This window comes from Poecile atricapillus, chromosome 5 (assembly GCF_030490865.1).
Source record: "Poecile atricapillus isolate bPoeAtr1 chromosome 5, bPoeAtr1.hap1, whole genome shotgun sequence".
NCBI classification, from domain to species: domain Eukaryota; kingdom Metazoa; phylum Chordata; class Aves; order Passeriformes; family Paridae; genus Poecile; species Poecile atricapillus.
This window is the reverse complement of record NC_081253.1, coordinates 15,458,694-15,481,418: the sequence shown is the minus strand read 5'-3', so window position 1 is coordinate 15,481,418 and position 22,725 is coordinate 15,458,694. Positions and strand designations below refer to the sequence as shown.

The 22,725-nt window shown below is 55.5% G+C and overlaps 3 protein-coding genes across 6 annotated transcripts; 2 read left to right on the top strand and 1 right to left on the bottom strand.

Moving 5' to 3' along the window:
* The first annotated feature begins 2 nt into the window (after positions 1–2).
* On the top strand, positions 3–7,092 carry RNF25 (ring finger protein 25). The gene is made up of 10 exons (XM_058840290.1): positions 3–75; positions 197–271; positions 344–446; positions 541–608; positions 1,287–1,356; positions 1,482–1,553; positions 2,266–2,406; positions 3,143–3,232; positions 3,735–3,869; positions 3,985–7,092. The coding sequence occupies exons 1-10, from the start codon at positions 38–40 to the stop codon at positions 4,696–4,698; spliced, it is 1,506 nt and encodes a 501-aa protein (XP_058696273.1). The 5' UTR covers positions 3–37; the 3' UTR covers positions 4,699–7,092.
* An 841-nt stretch (positions 7,093–7,933) lies between these two features.
* Positions 7,934–12,566, bottom strand: LOC131579831 (mitochondrial chaperone BCS1). 3 transcript variants are annotated; one of them, XM_058840291.1, is made up of 8 exons: positions 12,502–12,566; positions 11,336–11,712; positions 10,935–11,074; positions 10,625–10,819; positions 10,351–10,414; positions 9,826–9,995; positions 9,269–9,386; positions 7,934–8,618 (listed from the first exon to the last, which is right to left on the bottom strand). In XM_058840291.1, the coding sequence occupies exons 2-8, from the start codon at positions 11,653–11,655 to the stop codon at positions 8,366–8,368; spliced, it is 1,260 nt and encodes a 419-aa protein (XP_058696274.1). In that variant the 5' UTR covers positions 11,656–11,712; positions 12,502–12,566; the 3' UTR covers positions 7,934–8,365. The 3 variants fall into 3 exon arrangements, with proteins under 3 accessions (XP_058696274.1, XP_058696276.1, XP_058696275.1); XM_058840293.1 differs by having other exon boundaries at positions 12,404–12,521; XM_058840292.1 differs by lacking the exon at positions 12,502–12,566 and adding an exon at positions 12,282–12,376.
* Positions 12,567–12,570: 4 nt separating this feature from the next.
* Positions 12,571–22,695, top strand: ZNF142 (zinc finger protein 142). 2 transcript variants are annotated; one of them, XM_058840277.1, is made up of 9 exons: positions 12,571–12,706; positions 13,156–13,481; positions 14,030–14,668; positions 14,914–15,177; positions 15,638–16,450; positions 16,680–16,857; positions 17,455–20,698; positions 21,595–21,700; positions 22,064–22,695. In XM_058840277.1, the coding sequence occupies exons 2-9, from the start codon at positions 13,199–13,201 to the stop codon at positions 22,561–22,563; spliced, it is 6,027 nt and encodes a 2,008-aa protein (XP_058696260.1). In that variant the 5' UTR covers positions 12,571–12,706; positions 13,156–13,198; the 3' UTR covers positions 22,564–22,695. The 2 variants fall into 2 exon arrangements, with proteins under 2 accessions (XP_058696260.1, XP_058696261.1); XM_058840278.1 differs by having other exon boundaries at positions 12,573–12,706; positions 14,917–15,177.
* The last annotated feature ends 30 nt before the right edge of the window (positions 22,696–22,725 follow it).

The following is a 22,725-nucleotide window of genomic DNA, read 5'->3' as shown; positions in this document are numbered from 1 at the left end:
CCGGCTCGCCGCTTCCGCTTCCGGGGCGAGCGGGGAGATGGCGGCGGCCGGTGAGGAAGCGGAGGCCACGGACTGGTAACAGCCCCCGTACCTTCCCCGGTCTCTGCACCCTCCCACGTGCGGTACCCGCACCCCTGCTGTCCCGCACCCCCAGCCTACCGGGGCCGTCTGACCCCCGCCCGGTCGGTTCCCGCAGGGCGCTGCCGCCGGAGGTGGAGGTGCTGGAGTCCATCTACCTGGAGGAGCTGCAGGTGGCGAGGGGCCTGGGCAGGTACGTCCCGCGTTCCCCATCCCCAGCCCGGCCCCGCGCCACCCTCCTCACCCCGACCTGTCCCTTCTCCAGGTGGGAACCCTGGGAGATCAGCATCACCCTGCACCCTGCCACGGCCCAGGACCAAGACTCCCAGTACGTCCGCTTCACCCTGGTGCTCTCCGTGCCCCCTCAGGTAGGCTGCCCGCGCCCCCCGCGCCCCTGCACCTGCGGGCCTCGGGCCTCTCCACCTTCCTTGTTGTGCTTTGTGTGTTTCTCTTTAATCCTAGTATCCTGATAAAGCTCCAGAGATCTCCATCAGGAATCCGCGGGGGCTGTCAGATGAGCAAATTCAAAAGTAAGTGCCAGGAGGGTGGGGAGTGGCAATTCTTTCCTCCAGAGATCCGGGAGGCAGAGCTGATGGACAGCCTTCTCTGATTCACTTGACTTCCCGTGTCTGGTTAACAGACGGATACAGGTCCCTAAATCACTTTGTCCTAAATCTGTCAGGAGCCACTGGTGCCGAATTTGACACAGAGGGGTCCACCTTGTAGTTGTTCCTCTGTGATCCCACTGAAATGTTACTTGAATCCCTGGGGCCTTGAAGGTTGTTGGTCCTGCCCTGATAGAGGTGGGACTGGTTCAAGTCCTTGGGCAGTCTTTGTGCTTTGGTCCTTGGCGCAGTGGAATGTGACCAGAGACCTTGGTGCCTGCCAGCAGTACAAGAGGATGTGGCTCCCAACAGACCTGCTCAGGGGCTGCCATCAAATAAACAAAACCAAAGGGTGCTGGGTGAGCTCAAGCTGAGGCCATCAACAAACCTGCTCCAGCAAGTCCTGTCATGACAAAGGCTTCCTGTGCCCTGGCTTGTGGGGAGCCAGGCCAGCACGTGAATGTGTGTATGCATGTGCGCCCATCCTGTGCTCCAAGCAAAGCCTGAAGGCCAGTGCTGTCATCATGGCAGGATGGCAGGTATGTGGGACAGTGAAAAGGTGTAGTTAAATTTGTGTTAAGCATTTCTGCTGCTTTGCTGCAGGATTTCCCAGGCCCTCAGAAGTGTTGCTGAAGCCAGGCTGGGGACAGAGGTGCTCTATGAACTGATCGAGGTGAGAGTGAGGAGATTGGGTGTGACCAGCCACAGACACTGATCCCTGACTGCCCAAGGAATGGGACATCCCTGAGCCCGTGGGAAGGGCCAGTGAGTAAAACGTTTGCTTTAATACTTTCACAGAAGGGAAAAGAGATCCTCACTGACAACAATATTCCTCAAGGACAGTGCGTAATCTGCCTCTATGGATTCCAGGTAGGCGTGTGTCTCCTGACCCCGCAAACTGACTGGGAAGTGAGGCAAGAGAACAGGAAGTCTGATGCTGGGATATCAGATGGGATATCTGATCAAGGGTAGGGACCAAGATGCACCCCAGCAGCCCCCTGCCTCCCATTCTGCACAGGGCCCTTCCTAGTGCAGTACATGCTGCTCTTCCCATCAACCTGTAGATAATCTTCTACAGAAAATGGGGCAGCAAGAGATGCTGGTGCATTTCCAAAGAAGTGTAGGCTCTGGGGCTAGTTGATGCATTTTCAGCTTCCCTGTGTTGGCTACACCTCACCTGGAGTTCAGCACACAGGTGGTCAGGACGGATTAGAACATTCATGCAGGTACTGAGGTCTGTGGGGACAGGGGAGCAGGCCTTACTGGGGTTGCAAGGAAAGTCAGCATCTGCCTAGGAAGGAGAACACATCAGGTGGGAAGATTGCTGATTACACATGCAGAGAAATCAGTCATAAAACTTTGCAACTTGACATTAGGAGTGTTTCTAGCATTGAAACAAGAAGCAGCATCCCAGTAATTGCTGAGGAAGTGGAGATGCAGCCCAGCAGAAGATGCTGGGTAGCTCTACTAGCACTAGTTCCCCATGGATACCACTGACATGGAAGTGAAAACCCAGCTCAGCTGGGTTGTTACACAACTCTTTGCTTAGAAATCCTTCAAAGATGCGCTTTTCTCTTGACAGGAGAAAGAAGCCTTCACAAAGACCCAGTGCTACCACTACTTCCACTCCCACTGTCTGGCCCGCTATGCCCAGCACATGGAGGAGGAGATCCTCATGCAGCAGGAGGAGAGAGAGCAGCACTTTGCACCATCCCCCAAACAGGTACTGGGCCTCCTCCCTTGTCCCCCTGCACAGACCCTTGTAACATCTGTCTCACCCTCTTTGGGACATGGAGTCTGTGCTGAGAATCGGCAGGGATTAGACTAAGTTATCTCCAAGGGCCCTTTCCGATCAAACAAGTTGGTTTATTGTATCTCTGGGTCAGTGCCTGCTGTGTGAGGGGGTAAGGGAGTTGCATTTTTAGATTTCTGGAACCACAGAAGTTAGAAAAGAGAGCTCTTTCCCTAGTCCTAGTGCTTGAACTGCGGGGTGTTGCAGCAGGATAAACACAATCACCTGTGTTTTGGGGTGATAAAACCTGCCTAGCACATGTTGGAACATTTGTCAGCTGCAGAGTAAACAGCATAGCTGAGCATGGAACAAATCAAAGGCTCATTCCTACAAACCCTTTCAAAGAGGTGCTGTCTAGATAACACACTCCACTTTGGTGCAGAAAAAAATAGATCATAGGCTGAGGGCTGAAGCCATATGTGTCAACAGGGGTGCTTTGTGAAGCAGGCAGCTGCTGGAGCACAAATCCCAGTATGTTTCAGGTGGAGACACCTTTCATAGCAGCTGTTGAGACACCAGACTGCTTTCATGCTGCTGGAACCCCTCTGGGCTTCCTTGGCAGAAGAGTGAAGAAAACCACCGTGTTCCACTTCCAGGGTGTGGTTATGGGGCAGTGCGTGAGCTGGATCACAGAGAGGGCTTGCTATCATCTCTTGCCTCCCTACAGGAAGTTGGTGTGCAGTGCCCTGTCTGCCGGGAGACCCTGGTCTATGACCTCTGTGCTCTGAAGGCAGCGCCACCCCCGCAGCACCCTCTGGTAAGAGATGGGGGCTCACCTGCCCTATTGTGCCTTCTCACTGGGTAGCTTCAACTGGGACATTGTAAGGAACGAATGCATGCACCCTCTTTCTCAAGTCCTACTAGATGTCCCATCCAAAGGGCATCTCACAGAGAGCAGGTTCAGTTGTATAGCCCTGAGTTGAGCTGAGGGAGAGGTGATTCTGCCATGGGGAACATCCCTGCACTCACTGGGATACAGTCAGGTCAGGAGAGTGACCTGATGGTAGCTGCTCTGCATCCTGCCCCACAGCAGGATGGCCCAAGGCAGTCACTGCAGAAACAGTGGGTCTGTACTGGGATGCTCTGCTTCTGTCCAGGCATTTCCTATGCATGTGTAGGCCTGGTAAATGTGGCAGAAGGAAGCAGGTTGCCTGGCACTGTGCAAAGAAGGGTTTGGGGAGTAGCTTCCAGCCCTGCTGCTGCCTATCCATGCTAGGTGTTGAGAGAGCCCTTACCCTGCCTTGCTTTCTTCTGCTCAGGAGCCATACAGGCCAGATGCCAAGGTGCTGCAGCATCAGGAAGAACTGCGCCTGATTTTCAAGAGACAGCAAGAGAAAGGGGGAATCATCGACCCCGAGGCAGAGAGGAACCGATATTTCATCAGCCTCCAGGCGGTACGGCACTGGGGGCAGAGAGCTGTTGAGTGGGCTCTGGGCTGCAGGACCAAGCACTGTCATCCGCTCTGAGACACCCCTGTCCTTTTCTTAACTGGTGGCTTCTTTCTTTCAGCCTCCAGCTGCTGTGGATCCAGGCCAAGCAGCCACTGCCTCTGAGCTGTCGGTGAGTGCCCACACTGCGGACGTGCCCCAGCAGGCCTCAGCTCCTGAACCAGCTGGGGCATCAGAGGCCAGGGTGGAACCTGGGCGGCCTGAGAAGTCTGCTGTGCCCAGAGAGCAACTGAGCAAGAGGGAGAGGCACAGAGGGGAGAGGCCAGGCTCCAGAGGCCGAGGCAGGCAGCTGTGCAGTGGCTCGCAGGAGTCAGGAGAGGAAGGCTGTCATCCACTCCATGGCTCCAGGGGGCCCAGGGTCTTCAGCCAGAGACCAGAGCGTAGACCTGCTGGACGGCACAGCCAGGAGTTTTCAAAGCCTCACAGTAGAAGCAGGGCTGCTCCCTTGGCTGAAAGAAAGGAGTTGTGCCAAGAAGACCCCTCACCAGCAACAGAAACTGTGGACTTGAAAGAGGAGCACCATGACGTGGAGAAATGGAGCACAGAGGAGGGGACTGAGACCCGGGGCAGGAAAAAGGAGAACCTGATGTTCAACTGCAGTGACCACAAAGCTGCCCCCAGCTGGCAGGGCCACCACAGGCCCTGGGATTGTGGAAGGTGGGAGAGGTCCAGAGTTCAGGAGCGTGGTTCCTACCCCAGAGCACCTAGAGGGCGAGGGGTGTTCAGACCCAGTGGACATCGAGAAGCCCATCTTGAGAAAGAGAGTGGCTCCTAGCAGGAATGATGAGGGGCTGGGCTGGGGGAAAAAAGGGCTGTTCCTGGGGAGAACAATGAAGGCTGTAATGAAGCAGTAGCAAGCAGATACTGTACCCTCTGGAAGGGAGGAGGCAGATGGTGCATGGGACAGCTTGGGACAGGCAGTGTCGCAGGGGTATGTGCAGTGCAAAGCATTCTGGCATGAGCAGCTGGCTGTTACCAACATTGGAGAAGTGGAATCTTGACACATTGTATCAGCCTTGGTCTCAGAGGACCCAGAAGACAGGTAGCTTTGGGGACCTGCAGCCATCATCCATGTAGGTGAAATGCCAAGAAATTTGCATGACCGCAGAGCAAAGGGACTGAGCCCAGCATGGTGCCATGGCAGAATCAAGGTGTGGCAAGACCTCCCCCAGAAGCCAGTGGAGCTGTGGTGGTGCCAAGTAATGGACTGTGCCAGGGCAGTATCTCGGAGCTCAGTTCCACTTGCTCTGTCCCCCATTCCTTCTCAGAGCACCTTCTCAACTGCTGGGATTGGCCAGGCAAGTCCTTATTACACAGGACATTGCCCAGTCCCAGCCAGGAGATCCAAGTCAACACATTGGCAGGTCACAGCTACCTTCAGCTGGCTTCACCCTGGCTCCTGCTTCTTCAGGAAGCCTTTATTTAGCTGGAGCTCCTGCCCTGTCTTTCAGCTGCTTTTGTGCAGGCTGAAGCTGATGGGGGGAACCTCAGAAGAGAGTACTCTGCTTTGTAACCTGTATGTGTCAGAATCCCCCTCCAAGGCCAGGCTGTCTCTTAGCACTTCTGACAACCTCAAAGTGAAGATGTGCCGTAGTATTTTGGATACTGCTACCCTCCTGTAAACTTCAAGCTGACATTGCTTAAATGAGGATTTGCTGTTTAAACTAACTTGGTGCAGTTACATCTGCTACTGCTCCACAGATGTAAATAGTGTCCCAATCCAAAGCCATGAAGAGTGATCCCAAGCCTCTAAAGTGGGGCAATGCTATTAAATTAATTTGTTGTGTCTTCTCCAGAGCCTGCTCCCTTTGTTTCCTCTGCCCTCTTGCTCCTGTTTGTTGCTTTGTGGAGCAAATGTGTTGATCCTCGGTATTTCTCAATTCCTTCCCTGTTCCCTACAACCAGGGCTGAGGCAGAAATCTTCCCCTGGCACTCCTGGGTGGCAGGAGGGCTTCCTGCTTTGCCTGGCTTAGTGTAAGCTCTCTGCCTCACCTGGACAAAACTGATTCCTTCACACTTATTTGTGCCTTGTCCCCCACCTGTTGTGCCCACATGTGGGTTATTATTGTCTTCCTCCCTCTGCTAAGTGCAAAAACAGCAGTGCTACAATAGACTTGCCAGAACTTCATGTGAGATCCCCAGGAAACCAATGGCTGTGTGTGCCAGGAGGGCATTTGCCAGTGCACACATCTGTCTGGCTCAGCCTAGGCACATGAAAGTTGCAATAATCCCTTTCTTGACTGAGAACTCATCTGCTGCCCTGCTTAGTCCATTCCTGGTCTTGACCTGAAGGGTCAACCTGCTGCCCAAGAATCTTCTGTGCTTAAATTTCCAACACTGGTCTATTTTCAACCTTAATGATCTAAAATCTTTTTTTCTTCCTCCTTGGCCTGTGCCTACACTACGTGTCCTGGGCTGGGAAATCTGACAGATGTTGTGCCCTCCTGTGGATGAGGGCTGAGTACTTGTGGCCTGAAGAGAGCCCGAATTTTTCTTCAATGCTCCCTGTCCTTGTTCAGCTGGTTTCTGGGGCGATGGCCTGCCCACACTTGGGTGAAAAGGTGCAAACTTTACCTGACATTGGTGCTTGTTCTGCTGCCTCCTGCCTTCACTGGTGAAACGGCTGTGCTTCAAGAAAGGCATTTGATTGTGTCCTGAAAAGAAACACAGAAGACCTCTGCCCCTCACAGCAGCTAAAGCTCCTTGGCTTCCTCTGGTGAGCCAGGATTACTCTCAGGATTACTCTCAGCCATGCAAAGAAAGTTGCCATGCAATGTTTGGAGTATGGGAATTCAGCCATGGAAATGAAAGTGAGGACTTGGATAACTTCAATCAAATGTCAGATGTGTTAGTGGGAAGGGATTTTTCCCGGGGAATAGTGCATTAGGAAGATCCCTCTCTTAACTCACTGCTGTCAGGTTGGATCAGAGGGCATTTTGCAACAGTATGTGGAAATGAATTTGGGATAAACAAACCAAACGTCTAGGTCAGAGGGTAGGAAGAGAGCCTGCACGCTGACCTGAGTCCCCTTGCTTGGTGTCCATCTGTGTCACCTGCCTCACAAGGTTGTTGTGAGGCTCAACTGGCAGAAGCCCTCAGGCCAGGCAGAAAGGCACTGGCAGCATTACATCTGTAGCATTAACACTATTAAAAGCAAGCAGCAAGAGAAGTTTTGTGTGGTGGCATCAGGTCCCTCTGGCTCCCCCCCAAACACTCCCCATCCTCCCAGACAGCTGTGGGACACTTGCCAGTCACTCACTAGCCAGTTTTGACCCTCAGCTTTGAGGCTGAGGGAAGAGGCTGGATATGAGCAGCCAGCTGCTGTGGGATGGCCAAACACAGGGTTTGAGATGCCAACCAGCAGTATCCTGCTCCTTTCCTTGCAGAAACATTTGTGCAAGCCTGGGGTTGCATAAAGCAGTGCCTGTTTGCACCAAAAAACATCCAGTTGCCATTGACTATGCTCCTGTGTATTGCCATGTGCTCTTGGCTATAACCTTGGCCTCACAGAACCAAGAGGAGGGCTAATCAGTGATCTACAATTTGGGTTTGGCTTGGAACCCACTCCCCCAGCCCAGGCAAAGTGATGCAACCCCCAAAACCGACCACATTAACATAGGACTGGCTCTGGGGAAACCGATTTTCAGGATTCTGAAAGAGGGACTGGAAGGAGAGAGCTCTTGAGAAGATATGCTGTAACTGGCCAAGGCCTCTCATCTGCTCTCGTATAGCTCCAGGGCCCCACATTTCCTCTGGTGGGAAGGACAGTCATACCCACGTAGGAACAATATCCAAGCAGAACTGTGGCTTGTCATCATAACTCAGCAGGACCAGTGGTACCAGCCTGGAGCCCAAGGGACAATGAGTTGTCTCTTAGAACCTGCTTTTTTTTTTCAGAAACACTGGATTTGGAGTACTGGCCTTGCCAGGCCCTGGTCAGGAGGAGGGGTCTGGACCAACAGCTGGATAGAGGGGCAACTAACAGGAAAACAGACCAGAGAGACAAAAGCTGTGTTGTGCACTTCACAGAGGATATTCACAAACCAGTGAGACCACTGTCCTTTAAAAAAAAACAGATGCTTTTAGCAGTGTAGAACCCCAATGTCCTGCCCGAAGGAAATGCCCTTCTGGGGCACCTCCAGGCTGACCCACAAGGAAGAGGATTCACACCACGAGCCTTGGTAGCTTACAGCAATCCCACCATGAGGCACACACTGGTGAGCAGGGCTGTTGCAGTAGCACCCAAGTCTGGGGAGCTGCAAGAGCCAGATTTCCTCCCTTGCTGTGAGGCTGGCAGTTCTGACTCTCCAAAACCAAGGCATAGGAGAGGTAGAGGTGAACAGAGACCTGGCCTGTGCAGGTGGGCAGCTTCAAGGCATCTCCAGGATGGTCAGATCTTTGTCCCAGTCCTCTCAGTGTCACAAGGGAAAGCTGGCCCCTGGTCACAGCAGGCTGGAGCTTATGTTTTTAGTGGCTCCTTCAGGGTCTGTCTTGTAAAGCATGAAGTGGCCTTGCACCTGGGCAGCGCTGATCTGTTTGGAGACAGCCAGCGCCTGCTCCGCAAACTGCTGGGCTGCAGCTGGGGGCTGCTCGGGGTAGAAGCGCTGAAACATGCAGGCGAGCTGCCAGCGGGAGCAATGGCCCACATACTGCTTCAGATCCACACGGCCAGGACGCACCAGGGCTGGGTCCAGCCTGTCAAGAGACACAGGGTGGGGCTGGAAAACCTGATCAAAGCATCTGTTCGGGGCGGGTCCTGCAGGAAGCCCCTGTCCTTTCTGCAAAGTTCCATGCACTGTGAGATGGTAAAGGGGGAAAACAGGTTCATCCCTGGGGAGATTGAGGTGGGAAAACAACCTAAAAAGTAAGGAGAGATCTGGGGAAGGACTGACTCCAAAGGAAGACAAGAATGTCCTGGGAAACAGCTCTGCCCATCTCCCATGTGCAGCCTCTGAACAAAGCCCTAGGCCAGCTTGGTCTGGAGTGAACTGAGCCTGCCACAGCACAGCAGCTGTCCAGGCACCGTGAGCCCAGGCAGTGGGCTGCACGTGGGGCCAATGCTTCATTCACAGTATGGACACAACCCCAAAACTTGCAGCTCCCCATGGGCAGGAAGGTGGTACCACTCCTGAAGGACACAACCATGTTCTGAACAGCAAGTAGACATCTGAGGCCCCAGCAAAACAGATCCTGATCAGCAATCAAAGGATTTGCATCCCAAGGGAGGATGTGGGAAATCTGAATCCCCAGTCTTTGTGCTGGAGGATTCAGTAAATAAAGCCCAGCAGAAGGAAACAAGATTTTCCTTGCTACCCACCCCACTCGCTCCCAGGGGCAGCTCTGACCTGTCCACATAGTTGGTGGTCATGAAGACAATCCTGGCTTCTGTGGAGGCCACACCATCCAGCGCGTTGAGGAGACCACTGAAGGTCAGGCGGCCCATGCCTTGGTACACAGCTGGGTCTAGAAACAGAAGTGTTTGAGATTGTAGCTGTTGGCCACTAACCCTGTGCAGTCTTGTCGACCACCTTCCTATCAGCTGAGGCTTATGCCAAGCTCCCCACTCACTCCTTGCTTGGAGGCCAAGCCTCTGCCTGGCTGGCAGCACATTCACCTCCCCTGGCCACACACACCCATGGGAACACAGAGAATGAGAAGGAAAGCCACCTTCTCTCTCATCCTGAAAGTATCTGGGAAGGAAAAGCACCTTTGCCTGAGGACAAAGGATCCAAATTCCCTTTTACAGCCTAGCCAAAACTGGACAAGTTACAGTTTGTGCCCTGACTCCTGAGAGATTCCCCTACTCCTGGTGCAGTTGAGCAGCTCAGAGTCCAAACATTTTCCTAGTACAGCCACAGAACCTCCCTCCTGCTGCTGGCTCAGGAACAGGGGCAGTGCTCACTCTCAGCAGCAAGGTCCCGGCTGACGAAGGCAGCATCCACATCCTCCAGCAGGATGATGCTCTGCTGTGGTGCTACACTCAGGAGGTGATTGAGCCGGTCATCAGAGAGGCTGTGGTCACTGAGGCTCAGCAGGCAGATACTGTACTCCAGTTCCCCAGCCAGGGCTGTGCTGGAAAGGACACAAACCACAAGGGTGAATCACAGTGGGAAAATCCACAACCAAGGAAGAACCAGATTTCTCCCCTTAGCAGTAAGGGAGAGGGCAGAGGGGTCCTTTCCCAGCAAGGATCAGATCTGAGAGGTGGGAGGAAGCCCCTGTTCAGCCCACCCACACCATGCAGCACTGTGTAAAGTAAGGGCACAAAGGGCTTGTCACCCTGACCTGTCACAGCCAGCAATGCAAAGGTTTACCAATAAGCTCCACACATAAGGCACAGTACACTCCTGTATTCCAAACCCAAACTCACCCACACCCTCTCATCGAAGACTGCTGTGGCCCAGAGCAGGGAGCTGACAATACTCACATGAAGCTGCTCTTTCCACATCCAGGAGGACCATAGAGCAGGTAGCCTCTTCGGTAGGGGATTCCTAAGAAGACAGTATTGTTTTAGGATAACCACCTGGATTGCTCTGTGCTCTCTCCCTCTAAGCTGTGGTGCTGTGCTGAGCCCGCAAAGAGGATATCCTTGGGTAAGGTAAGCAGCAGGGAAAAATCTCTCCACAGCCTTTTCCAGAGAGGACCATGAGCATCCTGCCCCACCCCACACCATACAGAGCACACCACACCAAGAGCCTTGCCTCTTTCACTGTACCACTTGGGGTTGTTGATGAACTCCTTCACGTCCTGAACCAGCCTCTCTGACACGCCTTCCTCCAGCACCACGGAGCTGAGGGGCCGGCGGCGGCGGGGGAAACCAAACTGACGCCACTCTGCTCCCACGGCCGTATACATGATTGTCCTCCCCTCCTGCTGCTGCAGCGCCAGCTCCCGGGCTGCAGAGAGAGGCAGAGGGGACAGCTGCCAGGGAAGAGGGTCTCCCATGAAGCCCTGGGCATCTCCAGGGAGTAGGCTATTCCCAGTAGGATCCCACACAGTTCCCCTACAGACCTTCCTGAAGGATATTGAAGAAGATCTCCCGGTCAGTGCCCAGTGCAGTGAAGGTGACGGACTCCCAGGGGGTCCCTGTGTTCAGGTCAAGCATCTGCGTCTCCCGGCTGCGCTCGATGCGAATCCACTTCCTGCGGTACCTGGGACAGGAAGACAGGTGGCTGTACAGTGATCCAGCACCACTCAGCTGTACTTCACCTGGTTCATGCATCAAGAACATTCATCTCATGTAAGGAAATTATTTCACACTGCTGAGTACAGGCTCCTCTTGCTACTCCTCATTGAATGCCCTAACCCAGACCCAGAGAGGAGTCAGGATCCTCTCCATTGACTCTACAGGCCCCCCCAGTTTGCCAAAGTGAGGCTCAATCCCCAAACTACTTTCCCCTACCCTCCCTTACCAGATGAAATGATTCCCGAGGCTGGGGACAAAGTCGAACTTGGTGCTGACACGCCCACTTTCATGCTGCAGGTACGAGGTCTCAACACTGAGATGCTGCGTATGCTTGGCGTGGTGGGAGACCCAGTTCAGCAACCATTGGTAGCTCTTATCCTTGCTGGGCACCTCCAAGGTGATCATATAGTGGCGCCTGAAAGCCACCAGCCCAAACTGGGCCCCCTTACGGGCTGCTGCCAGGACTGTGCCTACACCGACAAGGCCAAACCCAGCCCCAAAATACGGATTGTCCTTCAGTGCTAAGACAAAGTCAGAAAGGGGCATTGTGGGAGGTTAGGCAGCTCCTTTCCACAGCATTGTTTCTGCACTCCAGCAACAAACCTGTGAGGAAAGACTGAATGGTAGCAAAGAACACAATAGATCACCCACAGTTCCCTGCTCTTTATAGTGGCCAGGCCTCAAGGTGTAAGGACTGCCTGGCACATTTAGATTTTCCACATCTGCGTTTATTACCACGTGTTCCTGCTAGCTGCAGGAACCTTCTCCCTCTCTGCAGGCCACTAGGTGAGCCAAGCAGGAGGGGACCACGAGGCTCTTAAGAAGCACGGGAGCATCTGTACTTCTTCAGTCAAGACAACAAGGCCAGAGTTTTACAGAGTTTTATTCTTTGAACAGCCAAAAATCATGAGCACTGCAATTATTTGAGGTTTATCGTTTGAAAAAGCTGAAACACATCCCCAGGCTGAGCCAAGAGCCGGGTCTCTGCCGCTGAGAACGGGCACACGACGGTGGTAGAAGGCGCACCTCCATGTCTAGATTATAGCCGCATGCTCAGGGGGCCTGAAGCTTCTCCACCTCCCCCAGCATGTCTGTCATGCACTGGGAACGAGGGGGAATCTTCCCCGCTAGACACACACACATGCTCTGCTCTTTCAGGTACAGAATCCCACCTCCACTAGAATAAGGCGTGACCTTCCTCCTTAACAGGGCACAGCGTCCCGTGGGCAGGGTCCCACAGCCCCCCCCCGCTGTAGGAGCCCCACCCTCCCCTGCAAAAGACCCGGATCCGCACCGGCCTTCCCCGCAGCAGAGACCCAGCCCCGGGCACTCCGCGAAGGATCCCGCACCGCTGTCGCCCCCGCTCCGGCCGGTGCCGCCGCCGCCGCTCACCTGCTCCGCGCCGCTTCCGCTCCCGCCCGCGCCGCTTCCGGCCGCACCATAGAGCGGGGCCGGCCGGGCCGGGCAGGGCGGCTGCGCGAGACGCACAAAGGGCGGCGCTCTCTCCGCCCGACATCACCACCGAGATGTGCCGGGGCAGGGGGACCCGGGGCGGCGGGGACAGCCCGGGCTGAAGGGACTTTGGTGACAGCCCTGGGTAAGGGGCGAGAGGCTGGGGGCACCTGGGGACAGCTCGGGGTGAGGAGCGAGGGGCTGGGAGGGCCGGGAACAGCCTGGGGTGAGAGGCTGGGGGTGCTGGGGACAGCCCGGGGTGAAAGGCGAGGGGCTGGGGGGAGCCTGGCCCGGCGGGACTCGTGGGGGCACCTGCTGGCTGGAGACTGGGCATAGCTCTGAGGATGGGCTCGGGGGTCGGCCCAGCCGGACCCAGGGAGCACGCCCTGGGTGTTGGGCTCAGGGAGAAGGTACAGGTGTCCTTGCACTCTTTTCTACCCCGTGACAGAGAGCTTGCCAGCGGCCTGCTTGGGGCACAGCAGAAAGGAGCCAGCACTGAAAAACCCTGCGTCGAGACTGACATCACAGGCTGCTCCCCAAAATCCTCTTGGGCTCTGGGATGTCTCTCATTTAAAGCGCTTTCTTCTGTTTCAGATTGAGGTCATCCAGCCCAGTGCCAAGGCAGTGCCCGGTGGCAATGAGCACAGCAGTGACTGTATCAGAGGGTGCCGGCAGGGAGATGGAGACCCTGTGCTCAGAGCTGCTCCTGCCCACACCGGGAGAGGTGGGAGCCGTGGGAAGCCCTGGTGTGGCCAGCACTGTTCTGGCTGGGACACCCCCGCTGGCTGCCAGCCAGGACTTGCTGCAGGCAGAGGCATCGATGCCTGGGGAAGGGGCTCACGCTGAAGGAAGCAATGTGGAAATATTCATCGAGGCAGTGGCTGGCAATGTGACACTGAGCAACATGGCTAGTGCCACAGGTATGGGGTGCAGGGAGTGCAGAATGGGCAGCACTGCAGTCAGCAGATCTAGAAGGGTCTGGCCAGGGTCCCTGTCCCAGGTGCTATCAAATCTCTGACCCTGCATAATGAATCTGGTGCCACCATTGAGCACAGACCTGGCACCAGCTGGGTGTGTGGAGGGGAGAGTGGCTGTGGGAGTTGCATGCTGCATGAGGGGGTCGCTCCAGGCTGTCAGCAGGGACTAGGCAGAGATCTCCACCTGAACTGCTACCCCCCAGCACGGTTCCCCCTTGAGTCCAGTGTGGGCACATGCTAACAGTAATGAGACCAGGCCAGCCTGTCATCTCTGCATGCTTCAAAGCTGCAAAGGGACAGAACTGGTTATTATGGCCACCTGGGTGGTAGTATGGAGGAGGAATATCCTTCTTATGGAGGATGTGGTTCCCAAATGTAATCTGTCACAAGAGGGATTTATTCTCCTTGTCCAGAGCTGGAATTGAACCACCAGTCCTAAGCTCTGGGCCTGGAAAAAGCTCCTTCTAACTCTCATCCCTTGCTTCCTGCAGAGGTTCTGGTCAAAGTGGTGGAGCTGTACTTCTGCGAGAGGTGTGGCCAGAGCTTCTCTGAGGCCTCTCTGCTGTCCCAGCACCAGTGCCTGCTGCTGCCCCCTCCAGAGCACCTGGAACTCCCAGGGGCACTGTTGGCTTCTGCCAGCAAGGGCCAGAGTGACCCCAGGAGCTCAGAGCTGTCAGGAGCCAGCACACAGGAGGGCTCTGCTCCTGAGTGCCTGCTATGCCCCATCTGCCAGGAGGCATTTTTGCAGCCTGGCCAACTCAAGGAGCACTTCAAGACGCACCGTTCCCCATCGGGAGCCCTGCCCTGTCCCGAGAGGGGCTGCCACTTCACCACAGAGGACCGCAAGCAACTGCGCAGTCACTTGCGCCACCTGCATGGGGCCTCCCCCGTGTCCTGCGCCTGCCGGGCCTGCCCACTGCTCTTCCCCAGCCGCCAGGCCATGGAGCAGCACCACCGGACACACTTCCCCTTCCACTGTGGTCACTGCGACTTCATCACAGCCAATGCCAAGCTCTTCTGGCAGCACAGGAAGTGTCACGCCACAGAGTCCTCTCCTGAGATGCCCACAACAGGCGACCCCCCCAGTTCAGACCCCCACAGCCTTGACCAGTGCTGCATCCTGCCATTGGGTATGGCTGGGTGGGGGGTTGGGGCCTGTGGGTGCTGCAGAGGCTGGTTGTGTCTGTGCATCCCAGTTACAACTGGAGGAGTTGGGGGTGAAGCTGGAGGGCTGGGAACCCTGCGTTCATGCCTCCCTGCAGCAGGGTTTGCGCCCTCCATCTCAGCCGGGTGGTTTTTCTGCATGTGTGTGGGTGTGTGAGGGTGGCTTCCTCTTGCATGAACCATGATGATCTCTTGTCTTTCCCCACTGAAGCAGCATCAGAAGGGCAGGAGGAGCAAGATAATTGCAACCCTGGTTGGAAAGCCAGCACAGCACAAGCCAGGCCAGCAAAGCCTGCAGGTATTGGGGACAGCTCCTTGAAGAGACAGAAAGCATCAGCTGGAGAAGAGGACTCAGACAGCAGTGGGGATGAGTCACCAGAAGAGGATGGCGAGAACCTCTGCGAAGCCGAGGCCAAAGAGGATGGGAAGGCAGCTCCCAAAAATGTTGGAGTGCCACAGGCACAGCACTTCAAAGGTAGGATGCAGGGCCTTACCAGGAGCTGCTCAGGCTTCATGAACAATCACCACATCCTCAGGGCTGGCAGGAAAATGTGGCCCAAGTTGGTGGGTGACTGCACATTTCATGCATGTACCAGTGCACTTGTTCCCCCAAACTCTGCCCAGGCAAATAATGTCCCTTCTTTTCCTATTCACACATGCTGCCAGGTTTAGGCAAAGGTCTGCCTGGCTTTGGGGACCAGGGGCACATGGGCAGGCCTGATGTAGGATGTGCTTTGCCAGTGTTGAGTTGGAAAGAGCTCACCTGAAGTGTGCTGGTGGCTTGGGGTGGGGACAGTTCTTCGGTGTAGGTGGCGGCTGTGTGACTGCACATGTGTATAAAGCATCACCCTGGCACAACTGGATCAAGGACAGAACATCTGCCTGTGCTCTCCATCTTTTCCCTATTAACTGTTCCCCCTCCTTCATTCCCCCAGGGGATGTTGCAGAAGGCTCCGAGTACCTCTACAAAACCCACATGTGCCCCGAATGCAAGCGGTGTTTCAAAAAGCGGACCCACCTGGTAGAGCACCTCCACCTGCACTTCCCTGACCCCAGCCTGCAGTGCCCCAACTGCCACAAGTATTTCACCAGCAAAAGCAAGCTGAAAATCCACATGATGCGGGAGACAGGTGAGAAGGCTCATCGCTGCCCACTCTGTCACTACAGCTCAGTGGAGAAGAATGCCCTCAACCGCCACATGGCCAGCATGCACGAGGACATCTCCAACTTTTACTCTGATGTTTACTCCTGCCCTGTCTGTGAGGAGAAGTTTCGCCTCAGCCAGGCCCTCAAGGAGCACTTGAAGACTCACAAAGCTGAACCCAAGAGGCTGAGCTGCTTCCATGGGGACTGCAGCTACTGTGCAGAGGACCGGAAGGAGTTTGTCCGTCACCTCAAGGATGCTCATGGCATCAAGGCGGTGGAGTGCAAGTACCATGCCTGCTCACTGCTCTTTGGCACGGCTGAGGCCATGGAGGCTCACCGGAAAACCCACTACGCCTTCCACTGCCAGCAGTGTGACTTCATCTGCTCCAACAAGCACGTTTTCCGCAAGCACAAGAAACAGGGGCACCCAGGCAGTGAGCAGCTCCAGTGCAGTTTCTGCCCCTATGCCACTTTCAACCCTGTGGAGTTTCATGACCATGTGGGCAAGATGCACGCCAATGAGAAGATCCACAAGTGCACTGAGTGTGCCTTCGCTACAGCGCACAAGCGGGTGCTCATCCGGCACATGCTGTTGCATACTGGTGAGTGTCCCCTGTAGGAGTCCCAAAAGCTGAGTTGGGATGGGGAAAGTGTCTTGTCCTGCCTCTGGGTGGGCAGGGAGGGCTGGGTCAGGGTTCCTGGGTCCACCACCAGCTTTGCCAGCCCAGGATCACTTGCCTGAAGTTGTTGCATGCTCCCTGCTGAGCTGGTTTCCCTGCCATGTTGCTTTATCTGGCTGTCATGCTGAAGGCATTTGTGTGTTGCATGTAGGAGAGAAACCTCACAAGTGTGAGCTCTGCGACTTCACGTGTCGGGATGTGAGCTACCTGTCCAAGCACATGCTGACCCACTCCAATGACAAGAACTTCATGTGCACCGAGTGCGGGTACATCACCAAGTGGAAGCATTACCTGAACGTCCACATGCGCAAGCACACTGGAGATCTCCGGTAAGACCCCCTGCTCCACTATGGCCTGGCAGCATAGTCAGGGCTCCCCAAATCCTGCACCAGGGGTCTGCTTCTGGTTTCACTGTGTGTCAGACTCTCTCATACCTGCCCTACTGTTTCTGGTACATAAGAAGTCTGGTGTTTGAACTTACAGCAGTGCTGTGGTGGCAAAGCTGTTTTTGATGTCTCTATGCCACCAAGGAGGGTATATTGCTGATGTTTGTGGATCAAGGCCTGTTCAGGACTGCCAAATTATCACCTCCTTTGGGTCTAGCTTGGCTCCAGGGATGCTGGAAGTGTTGTTGGCATACACATGTGAGAGTGTGTATGTCTGACATGGTCACTGTATGGAGTACTCGGAGAATCTATCTCCAGTCCCCAGGCTGGGGGTGTAAAGCACCAGCAATGCCAAGAGCTGCAGCAGGGAGGAATTACCTGTGGTAAGAGCTGTCTGGATGGCAAAGGTCAGATCTGGCAAACTGAGCAGTACCCCTTCCCTGTTTGTCTGAGACGGGGAAGGAGAGTTCAGAGTGCCTGATGAAGCTCAGCCTGCCCCAATTCCTCATGCTGCCTGACCAATTCTGCTTGTCCCTGCAGGTACCAATGTAACCAGTGCTCGTACCGGTGTCACCGTGCTGACCAGCTGAGCAGCCACAAGCTACGGCACCAGGGTAAAAGTCTGATCTGCGAGGTGTGTGGCTTTGCCTGCAAGCGCAAGTACGAGCTGCAGAAGCACATGCAGGCAAAGCACTCGCAGAACTACCAGGTGCCTATCTTCCAGTGCCAGTACTGCACCTACCAGACAAAGTACAAGCAGGCACTGCTGAACCATGAGAACTGCAAGCACACCAAGCAGAAGGAGTTTCGCTGTGCCCTCTGTTCATACTGCACCTTCAGTAACACCAGCCTCTTCTTCCATAAGCGCAAGATTCATGGCTATGTTCCTGGTGACAAGGACTGGTTGGAAAATTACGCCAGCAAGGAGCTGGAGATCAGCACATCTGAGGCACTTTTTGGCTATGAGCTCGGTGCAACCCTGCATGTGGATGCCAGTTCCCCCCTCACTGGCAAGGAGCAGTGGATGAAGGAGAAGCCATCCCAGGTGGAGTCCCAGGGAGAAGAGGGCTACCAGCAAGTGTTCATGGTGCCCCTCCTTGAGCAGGATGCTGCTGCACCAGAGAGCAGCAGCGAGGCAGAGAGAGGCATGGGTGAGGGGGAGCAGAGCTGTCCTATTGCTGGCAATGCCCTGGAAGATGACTGCATGCAAGGAAATGCTGCCACAGGCTCTACTGAGCTCACTGTTTCTGAAGATGTGGCAGAGAGCTGCACCTTGCACTTGGAGGCACTGAATGTCTCCTCTGACCCTCTCCTGGTGAACTTGGCTGGAGAAGCCTGCATGCCCCAGCCAGAGAGTGTGGAAATGCTGTCTTGCAAGGACCCTCCTGCAGCTTATGAGATGCTGGGCTCCCGGGATGGGCTTGGCTTGGAGGATAGTGGCAATACACTCGAAGACATCCCAGACTTTGAGGAAGAGGTAGATGTACAGGAAGACAAAGTGGTGAAGGACAGTGTAGCGGCAGGAGACAACCAGGAAAAAGACAACCTAAGGGAGGACATGGGCCACCTTGAGGGGTCATGCTCAGACCACCACAAGGTGGTGGCAGACACTGAGGTGAGAGAGACTAGCCAAGCCAAGCTGCCAGAGGCCTGGCTCAGCATGCTGAAGACACCTGAACAGGGCCACCTGCCTGCCCCAGAGGATGTGATCACCTCCGGTGACAATGCCAGGGGCGGCTCGGAGTCAGTGCTGAAGGCTCTGCGGAAGCAGGACAAGGAGCAGGCAGAGACACTGGTGCTGGAGGGCAGGGTGCAGATGCTGGTGGTGCAGTCGGAGAGCCAGGTCTTCAAGTGTGAGAAGTGCTCGTACATCACGCGGAAGGAGAAATCCATGTCCCTGCACTCCAAAGCCAGCTGCCAGAGCCGCCGGGCCCCGCTCGTGTGCCGTGAGTGTGGTGCCAGCTTTAAGCAGCAGAGGGGACTCAACACTCACCTCCTAAAGAAGTGCCCAGTTCTCCTGAAGAACAAGATCCTCAAACCAACCAATCTGGAGGCACCTGGACTGTGCCAACCTGCTGACCAGCCTGGTGATAATGGTACAGAAACAGCAGAGAGCAAGAGTGGAGGCTCAGAGGAGTCTGGGCATGCTGAGAGCCCTTGGGAAGCTGAGCTGCTGCCTGATAAAACACAAGCAGCAGGCATTCCTTTGGCTGGGGCACAGACATCAGGCTGTCATGACTCTGAGAAATCCTTGCTGGGTGACAGCACAGAGGTGGCAGAAGAGCCTCCCCAGCAAGGGGGTGGGACTGAGCCAGGTGGAGCTGCTGGTGCCTCCCAGCCTGGGAAACCCTCAGAGAAATACCGACTGGAGGGAGGGAAGCTGCACTGCAATGCCTGCTCCTTTGTGTGCTCCCGTGTCACCACTATCACCTCCCACGTGGAGGATGGCTGCCGGTACCTGGAGCAGTTCTGGTGCTCCCTGTGCCCTGAGGCCTTCAACTCCCGGCGGGCTCTGAAGAGCCACTGTGCTGAAAAGCACATCCCAAGGAGGGATGCATCCCAAGTACATCCCAAGGAGGACGAACCCCAAAGGACTGAACTCCCTGAGGGGGACCCACTCAGTGTTGAGAAAGACCAGCCCAGCGAGCTCCCACTGGATGCAGCCCCACCAAAAGCCACCCTGCCCAAGAGGAGGCGTTTCACCTGCCCCACCTGCCCCTTCACTTGCCACCAGGAACGGGCCATGAAGACTCACAAGAAGAGGGGTTGTGTGACCCTGGGTGAGTTTCGCTGCACCTCTTGCCCCTTCACCTCCAAGGTGGCCAAAGCGCTGCGGCTGCACCGCAGGCTGCACCGCAAGCATTACAGCAAGCGACCGCAGCTGCAGTGCCGCCAGTGCGAGTTCACCTGCAAGCAGGCCCGGTGCTTGCGGCAGCACATCCGCATCAAGCACGAGGGGGTGAAGCCACACAAGTGCCGCTACTGCGAGTTCAGCACCACTCGACGCTACCGCCTGGAGGCCCACCAGTCCCTGCACACGGGCGTGGGGCGCATCGCCTGCGGCATCTGCAGCCAGACCTTCGGCACCAACTCCAAGCTGCGCATCCACCGCCTGCGGGTGCATGAGAAGACACCCACCCACTTCTGCCCGCTCTGCGACTACAGCAGCTACCTGCAGAATGACATCACCCGTCACGTCAACAGCTGCCACCACGGTGAGCTCAACTTTGGCTGCTCCCGCTGTGAGGCTCGCTTCAGTTCTGAGACGGCCCTCAAGCAGCACGTCCTGCGACGGCACGAGGAGAAGGTTTCCTACAGCTGCCCACGCTGCGACTTCGTGTGTCACAGTGAGGCCACGCTCAAGTGCCACGTGCAGAAGCAGCACCCACACCTGGAGTGCAGCACCTGCAAGGAGACCTTCGCCACCCGGGAGGCACTGGAGGAGCACAAGACGCAGCATTTCAGCCACCGCTGTGAGCTGTGCAGCTTTGCAGCCAAGGAGCGGCAGCAGCTGGTGCGGCATTACATGGAGAGCCACGAGCCGGCTGCCCCCCAGGACAAACCCCTGCACTGCCCTTTCTGTGACTTTGCCTGCCGGCACCAGCTTGTGTTTGACCAGCACATGAAGGGCCACGGGGGCACCCGCATGTACAAGTGCTCGGACTGTGAGTACACCACCAAGAACAGGCAAAAGATCACGTGGCACATCCGCATCCACACTGGTGAGAAGCCCTACAAGTGCCACCTCTGTAAATATGCCTGTGCTGACCCCTCACGTCTCAAGGTAAGAGCTCTGCTTGGGAATGTATCCTACTGCATCTACATTGCTTGAGAGGCATCCAGCCACAGGGATTTGGGGAGGTTCCCAAGGGGACGTTTCATCCTTAGTGTTCATTGGCTCATACTGAGCTGAAATAGCAGGCAAGCAGAGAACAGTCATTTTAGTACAATACACTTCTTCTCTTCTGTTGCACTTTAAGGGCAAGAAAAACTTTTAACAAAGCAAGAAGGTGGCAACAGTCTAAGTTCACTTCTTTTCCTCCTGACATCTCTGGCTTTCTCTGGGTGAAGCTTGCACCATTCAAAGCCAAGTTTGGCTGCTTGCTGGCTTCAGCATACTCTGTGGTGTCAGTTAGACAGGATGCAGGGAAACCTCCAGCTTTCTTGCAAGCAAAGCATGACCCTGCCCTCCTTGCTGTAGGTGATTAGCTTCCTGATGCACGGTAAAGGGCTTTTCCTAGAACAGGAAATGTGTGGGTGATGGAGGCATAGGGTAATGGAGGGAAAAATAGTCTGGTTTTGCTAAAAGAAGTATTGACTTTTTTAATGGCCAGGCTGAGCTGGAGCCCCCTGGGGCCACCTAGGACAAGATGTGCAATGTGCTCAGCTCTGTTGGGCTGGGTTTTTAACTTGACTTTGCCTTACATACCAAACTGGGGAGCAAAGCCTATGCCATCCACAGGCTGGGACAGAGCAGCTCAGCAGTACAGGCATCTCATCCTGACCCTGGTGTAGATTCCCCCTTGCCCATAGCCTGCCAAGCAAGCACACAGCCCTGGCCCCAGGCAACTGGAGATGTCAGAGCTGTCTTTGAGCCTCTCACTGCCACCCCAAAGCCCTGCAGGGGTTTGTCCCAGGGCAGGGGACGTGGTCTCATCCTGACTCTATCCTCCTGCCCAGTATCACATGCGGATCCACAAGGAGGAGAGGAAATACCTCTGTCCCGACTGCGGCTACAAATGCAAGTGGGTGAACCAGCTCAAGTACCACATGACAAAGCACACAGGTGAGTGCTGCCCACTGAGGACAAGTTGTAGAGCACTGGGGAGGGTGTTGGGGCTGCTCCACACTTCTTTTTTCTGCCAGTGGCCCAGCTGGAGACAGAGGAGGACATTTGGGAGGCAACACATTATCCTGTGCTAATGGGGTGGGGGTGGTGTTCTCCAGTGCGAAGGAAGTTTGGGTGGCTCAGACCCCAGGCACTATTTGGTGCCTTGAAAATGGGGATCTTGGTGTGCCTGCTAACAAAATAGGATGTAGGAGGAAGTCTCTGGGGACCAATGGTCTGTTACAGGGATGGTGAGACTCCAGCATGGACTGGAGAGCACTGTGCCCCATCCCGGTGCCATCCCCTTCCCTGTTGCCACAGGCCTGAAGCCATACCGCTGCGATGAGTGCGAGTACTGCACCAACCGCGCGGATGCCCTGCGGGTGCACAAGGAGACGCGGCACCAGGAGGCCCGTTCCTTCATCTGTGAGCAGTGTGGCAAGGCCTTCAAGACCCGCTTTCTCCTCAAGACTCACCTGAAGAAGCACAGCGAGGAGAAGCCCTATGTGTGCAACGCCTGCGGGCGGGCTTTCCGCTGGGCAGCTGGCCTGCGCCACCACTACCTGACCCACACCAACGAGCACCCCTTCTTCTGCCGCTACTGCCCCTACAAGGCCAAGCAGAAGTTCCAGGTCATCAAACACATCCAGCGGCATCACCCTGAGCACAGGGCTGTTGACCCTAGCCAGGGGGTGGGAAAGGACCCCAGCACACACACCGTCCACCTTCACACCGTGCAGAGGGAAAGCCAGGGCAAGGGGCTCCCCAGGATGGAGCAAGAAGCAGGGTGCCCTGCAGAGAAGGATGGCACACCACAGTGAGGTTGAATCCCTTTGATTTTAAGGGCTTTAAGGTGCTGATGGCACAGGCCTGCTGTGGAGATGTATGTGTGTGTACAGGCATGTATGTATATGGGTTGTAAAATACACAACTGTATAAAAGGAATTGCTCAGTTCCTTTTAATACCATTTCTTTGTGCTGCT